Source organism: Carlito syrichta, unplaced genomic scaffold (genome assembly GCF_000164805.1).
Source record: "Carlito syrichta isolate Samal-C Ts95f unplaced genomic scaffold, Tarsius_syrichta-2.0.1 Scaffold135583, whole genome shotgun sequence".
In the NCBI taxonomy this organism is placed as follows: domain Eukaryota; kingdom Metazoa; phylum Chordata; class Mammalia; order Primates; family Tarsiidae; genus Carlito; species Carlito syrichta.
In genome coordinates this window covers 86,944-93,446 of record NW_007079679.1, presented here as the reverse complement: position 1 = coordinate 93,446, position 6,503 = coordinate 86,944, and the positions used below count along the sequence as shown (strand labels likewise).

The 6,503-nt window shown below is 57.2% G+C and overlaps 1 protein-coding gene across 1 annotated transcript in view; it reads left to right on the top strand.

Moving 5' to 3' along the window:
• Window positions 1-6,111, top strand: part of GMIP (GEM interacting protein) — a 10,722-nt gene extending 4,611 nt beyond the window's left edge. Inside the window, exons 9-19 of the mRNA XM_008049415.2 lie at window positions 23-45; window positions 376-482; window positions 556-645; window positions 987-1,064; window positions 1,147-1,301; window positions 1,482-1,670; window positions 1,763-1,900; window positions 2,011-2,207; window positions 2,530-2,917; window positions 5,097-5,163; window positions 5,279-6,111. Coding sequence (XP_008047606.1) covers window positions 23-45; window positions 376-482; window positions 556-645; window positions 987-1,064; window positions 1,147-1,301; window positions 1,482-1,670; window positions 1,763-1,900; window positions 2,011-2,207; window positions 2,530-2,917; window positions 5,097-5,163; window positions 5,279-5,652 — 1,806 coding nt within the window. The 3' untranslated portion in view covers window positions 5,653-6,111. The remainder of the gene's footprint in view (window positions 1-22; window positions 46-375; window positions 483-555; window positions 646-986; window positions 1,065-1,146; window positions 1,302-1,481; window positions 1,671-1,762; window positions 1,901-2,010; window positions 2,208-2,529; window positions 2,918-5,096; window positions 5,164-5,278) is intronic.
• Window positions 6,112-6,503: the final 392 nt, after the last annotated feature.

Sequence of the window (6,503 nt, the reverse complement as noted above, 5' to 3'; positions counted from 1 at the left end):
ACCTCCCGCCTTTTCCTTCCAGGAGTTCGTGCCCGCGGCGCACAGGTGGGTCGCAGGAGCGGAAGTGGGACGGAGCCCGGAGTCCCGATGCCAGGCTGTTGGCACCGTGGGGCTGGGTACACGAGGTCAGAACTCAAAACCCCAGCAGAATTTAGTGCTCCAGGCTCTTGGGGGGGAGGGCGTAGAGGGGTCGTCCCACTCCCGGGGGGCCGGTCAGGACTTTGGAGCTACTGTACTCAAGGGGCCACAGTGTTCACGGGTGTCAAGGATTAAAGGCCCAGGTACTTGGGCGTTGGGACCTAGACACAAGGCCGAGGGCTGCCACCCCCCAGGCTAGCTTCCTGGAGACCAGGCCCTCACACCCTGTTCTCTCAGCTCCTCTCTGGACATCAGAAAGAAGCTCTCGGGGCCGCTACCTCCAAGGCTGGATGAGAGTTTGGGTGAACCAGGCCCTTGGGAGGATGTGGGCACGGGCTGGCAGGGTAAGTGCAGGGAGGGCTGGGTGGGAGGGGCGCCGGGGCAGGATGCCGTCCTGACTGACTTGTTTCCACCTAGGGACTCCAGGTGCCACTCCAGGCAGTGACGTGGACAGTGTGGGCGGCGGCAGCGAGTCTCGGTCCCTGGACTCTCCTACTTCCAGCCCAGGTGGGGACAGGACCTGGCCCGGACCCACTCCCCACTTCTGACCATCCTCCAGCTCCTGGCCAACCTCTGGCCCTCAATCTCTAGTCTATCCTTTGACCTCTGACCTACCCTGCACCGCTGACCTACTCCCTAAACCTTTGACCCGTTCTCTTCATCTAATTTCTGAACCACTACCCAAGTTGCTGACCCGGCACCATCCTTAAACACTGACCTCTCTGGTCTCCAGTCCTGACCTCCGACCCCTTCCCCCATGGGCATCTATCTGAGTCATTCTGGAAGCCTTGAAAAACAGGAGTGTCTCCTTAGCCCTAGAATTTCCCATGACCCCTGTCTGACCCCAGGCCCTGGCACGCGGCGGCTGGTGAAGGTTGCATCCACCGGCACCGAATCCTCAGATGACTTTGAGGAGCGAGACCCTGGTGAGACTGGAAGCAGACAGGGTAGGGTGGGGCGGGGCGGGGCAGAAGGTGGACCAGCACCCTTGACCCTGTCTCTCTACAGACCTGGGAGATGGGCTGGAGAACGGACTGGGTAGCCCCTTCAGGAAGTGGACGCTGTCCAGCGCGGCTCAAACACACCGGCTGCGGCGGCTACGGGGCCCCGCCAAGTGCCGCGAATGCGAAGCCTTCATGGTCAGCGGGACTGAGTGTGAGGAGGTGTGGCCTGGGCCTATGACCAAATGACTTCTGCTGACCCCCAATGACCTCCCTGACCTGAGATCCCCACAACCTTCCTGCCCTTGGGCCCCACCTGATCTGATGATGTCCTATGAGCCCCCGTTCCCTGAGAGTCCCTGTGACCATCTTCTTTCACTGACCCTCTGACCTTCCCCCCAGTGCTTTCTGGCCTGCCACAAGCGCTGCCTGGAAACTCTACTGATCCTCTGTGGACACAGGCGGCTTCCAGCCCGGACACCTCTCTTTGGGGTCGACTTTCTGCAGCTGCCCAGGGACTTCCCAGAAGAGGTGCCATTTGTGGTCACCAGGTGCACGAGTGAGATAGAACACCGCGCCCTGGGTGTGCAGGTGCCGCCTTGACCCCTGACTGTCCCCAGAAGTGACCCGACCCTAGGGTGACCAGATCTTGAGTCAGGTCCCTTTCCCCCCCTTGCCTGCAGGGCATTTACCGGGTCAGCGGGTCCCGGGTCCGCGTGGAGAGGCTGTGCCAGGCTTTCGAGAATGGCCGTGCACTGGTGGATCTGTCCGGGAACTCGCCTCATGACGTCTCCAGTGTCCTCAAGCGATTTCTCCAGGAGGTGGGTGTTCAGGGCATTGGTGGGGGTGGGCAGGGGGCCAGGCGGATCCAGGCTGAGGACCTTCTGCAGCCCACCCATGCTCGTGTCGCCCCCGCCCATTCCACCCCCAGCTCACCGACCCCGTGATCCCCTTCCACCTCTACGACGCCTTCATCTCTCTGGCTAAGACCCTGCATGCAGACCCTGGGGACGACCCCGGGACCCCCAGCCCCAGCCCTGAGGTTGTCCGCTCGCTGAAGACCCTCTTGGTACAGCTGCCTGACTCTAACTACAACACCCTGCGGCACCTGGTGGCCCATCTATTCAGGTGTGCATGGGTCCCTGAGCCTTGAAACATGCCCCCCCCACCCCAGACATGAGACTACTGACCTTTGTGGCTTCACCCCCTCATGCTGACCTCTGACCTCCAACATGTGTTGTCTGAATTCTGAACCTTAAAACATAACTTTAGGTACTGACCCCTGACCTCCAACTCTGGGCATGTGGCTGTTAGTTTCAAATAGCAACTGGGACAACTAACCCATGACATGGGCAAGTCACCACTAGACTGACCTGCGAGTCCTACCCTTACCTTCAGACCCATGACCTTGCACCCTGTGCCCTGACCCTTCTCTTCACACCATCCCCAGGGTGGCCGCACGGTTTGAGGAAAACAAGATGTCTGCCAACAACCTGGGCATCGTGTTTGGGCCAACATTGCTACAGGCGCCAGATTGTCCACGGGCAGCCGGCACCCTCCCTGTCACCTGCTTGCTAGACTCCGGGCACCAGGCCCAGCTGGTTGAGTTCCTCATCGTGCACTACGAACAGATCTTCGGGATGGATGAGCTCCCTGTGGCCACTGAGCCCCTGCCCCAGAACCCCAGCCCGGCCCTGGGGTCCCTCACAGCCCACCTCCAGCCAACACCCCCACACTTTGCCCCAGAACCTCAGTCCCCAGCTATGGCCTCGGATCCTGGCCCAGATCCCGAACCCCACAGTGCCCTGGAGAAGCATCCCAAGGTCACACTTCCGGAGGTAGGAACCCACTGAGCCACAGACACAGCCAGGGCCTTATCTCTGTTGAATTCTCTCACTCTCACCTTCTCTCCTAGCTCTCCCTTTAAAATTTCTTTAATTCTTCCCCTCCTTCCCTCATTGTTTTTTTTCTGAGTTGGAGTGTCACTCTGTCACCCAGACGGGAGTGCAGTGGCATGCTCACGCCCACTGCAGCCTTGACCTGCTGGGCTCAGGCGATCCTTCCACCTCAGCCTTCCAAGGAGCTGGAACTACAGGTGCACACCACCATGCCCAGCTAATTTTAAAATTTATTATAGACAAGGTCTCACCAAGTTGCTCAGGCTGGTCTCGAACCCCTGAGCTCAGGCAATCCTCTCGCCCCGGCCTCCCAAAGTGCTGGGATGACAGGCGTGAGCCACTATGCCTGATTTCCCTTCCTCATTTAGCCTGTACTCATTCTGGAAGGAGTAGTGAAGAACAGAGTGGTGGGCATAATGGAGTAACTCCCTTCAGAGGCACTAACGTGGGTCATCACTCATTCCTTCAACAGAGTATTTATTGAGCACTTACTTCACACCAAGCATGGTTCCAGGCATTAAAGACATCAGTCAGCTAAATATTCAAAGACCCCCAACCCTCTCAGTGTTAGCATTCTAGTGAGGAGAGACCAACAATAAATCATATGAGTCAGGCGTGGTGGCTCATACTTATAATCCCAGAATTTTGGGAGGCAGAGGCAGAAGAATCACTTGAGGCCAGGCGTTTGAGACCAGCCTGGGCAACAGAGCTAGACCTTGTCTCTAAAAAAACAAAATATATGATACAAAGTCAGTTATACAGGATGCTACAAGGTGATGGTGAGTATAATGGAGGAAGGAAAGGGTAGATTGGGGACAGGACATCAGGAGCACCAAGGTGAGAAGTGGAGGACAGTTTCTAGCAGTATATAGGATGGTGTGGGCAGGTCTTATGGAGAAGATGAATTTCAGCAAAGACTGGAAGGACATGAGGGAGGAGAGAGTTATGTGGAGATCCGGGGAAGAGTATTCCAGACAAAGGGAACAGCCAATGCAAAGGCCCTGAGGCAGCAGCACACATGGTGTGTTCTTCAGGGCACAATCCCACGCTGTAATGACGGAAGATGGTAGAAAGGCCAAAGAAGGGTAGGCGCAGATGGCTTTGCCAGCCATCACAGACCTCATGCCTGCTATGCACAGGGTGTGGACCACCACTAAGCACCAACCATGCTAGGGGGACAAAACACCATTGAATATACACCTACTATGCACAAGGTGCTATGGAGCTCCTGTCATCCTCCACAGTCCTGAGAAGTAGATACTGTTAGTGAAAATCATTTGCAGGTAAAACACTAAGACTTTGAGCAGTTAAATGACCCTAAAAGGGAAGCAGTGGCAGTTGGAATTTTTTTTTTTTTTTTTTTTTGAGTTGGAGTCTCACTCTGTCACCCAGACTGGACCCTCGAACCCGCGGGCTCAGGCAATCCACTCACCTCAGCCTCCCAAAGTGCTGGGTTTACAGGCTGAGCCACCGAGCCCGGCCTGGCAGTTGGAATTTTTAACTGGTCTCCCCCATCAGGAGCCAGAGCTCAGCTGTGAACCAGGAAGACGGCTGCCATGGTCACTCTGGGCAGCCAGAATAGTCCACGCCCAAGACCTGTGCTCCTGGTATCTTGTGACACCCACCATTCCTGAGAGCAAGGATCTCCCCTGCAGCAGCCTAGAGCTGAGAAGGGGCTGCTGCTGAGCTGCAGGCCTGAAAACATTCTGGAATGGCTCATCAAGTGCTCAAGACAGCGGCTGGTGTGTAGAAAGAACTCAAGCTGCTGGTGCCATTTAGCTAGAAGTGGAACAGTGAAAATACGCAGACAAACTAGAAAGCAGATGAAAATTGGTGACAGTTACAGAGAGCAGCGCAGGATGGTAGCACAGGATGGCTGGCCCTCTGCTGAATGAGGGAGTTCACATGGAGCCTCATGGATCCCACAGTCCAGATTCAATTCACAACACGGTCTGTGCAGAAGGCCCAGGCAGTCCATGTACAAGGGCATCATCCCTCCCCAGATACCAAAACTGCAAGGGAACTTTTGCACACTCAGGAACAAGCCCTCAGCTTCCCAAGAGTCTCAAATAACTGGGATTTTATTGTTAGGATCTCATTCTTGGGTTTCTTCCTGCAGATTCCAACTCCACAGAGTGGCCAGAGAGAGGAACTAGCTGAAGTCACCAGAGATGAGGAAGGGGAAGGTAAGTGTGTTGAGGAGTGGTTCAGGAGCCTGGGGAGTGCCCCCACCCCAGGGTGACTCATGGGGGGACATCCAGAAGATTGGGGGTGCTCAGCATCGACCACCCCACCCCACAGCATCCAGCCAAGGCCCTGAGGACTCACTTCTTGGGACACAGTCTCGTGGCCACTTCAGCCGCCAGCCAGTGAAGTATCCCCGGGGAGGTGTGCGGCCCGTTACCCATCAGTTGTCCAGCTTGGCCCTGGTGGCTTCCAAGTTGTGTGAGGAGACTCCTGTCCCATCAGTACCCCGAGGGAGTTTGCGGGGGCGGGGACCCAGCCCTGCCGCTGCCTCCCCTGAGGGCAGCCCCCTGCGCCGCACCCCACTGCCCAAGCATTTTGAGATCACCCAGGAGACAGCCCGGCTACTCTCCAAGCTAGACAGTGAGGCTGTGCCCAGGGCCACCTGCTACCAGGACGCCCAACCTGAGGAAACTGAGGACCACCTCTGACCACCCTGCCACCCTGAATAAGGGGCTCAGGACTGAGAAGATGGACGCCTTCTCCCCACCTACCCTAATCTGGTGGCCAAACATGGGGCTAGGAGTTCAATGTTGGGGGGATACAGAGTTCCTGTAAGACAATATGGTCTGGGGGTGGCCTAAGACCCTTTTCCGGCAATGTGCGGGGTCTTCCCACTAGATGCAGGTCACTGCCAAGCATCAGGGCCACTCAGGCTGAGGTCACTCAGGATCAACACTCAGGGTCAATATAGGTCATGAGATCCTTGGGGTTCACCCTGGTCTCTGACCCCTGGCACAGGGCTGTCTTTTACTACTTTGGTTGTAGTCCCCCTCCCCCTCCCCCACCCCTCTGCCTCCTTTGTTGACTCCAAGGGACCTGTTTTTGGAGGAGGTGAGGGCAGCCCAGACTTCACATCCTGGTGGTGCCTAGGGCCTGAGGTCTGATGGCCTCTGAATAAACTGTGTCCTGTATACCCTTGCGTGTCGGTTTGCCAAGGGAAGGTGGTAGGGAAGAGGCCAGGAAGAGCCGCACCCCTCGCCCCATTTTACCGACCAGAGGAACCGAGGCCCTCCTCCTTCGTCCTCCGACACCCTGGAGAGCCTGAATACAGGCAATCAGGGCTGGTCCTGGACACCGGGCTGAGTCACGCCAGCCCTCCCGGAGCTCCGCGTCCCCGATCCGGTCCTGCATAATCAGACAAATACAGTATTACAAAGTGCAGATAACCGGGACAATGGGGCTATGTGTCGGCCCGTGGGAGCCCGGGCCGCCGCGAGGAGGCCGGGGAGGAAGCCGCGGGGCAGGGCCGCGCCGCGCAGGCTGCAGCGCGGCCCCGGGC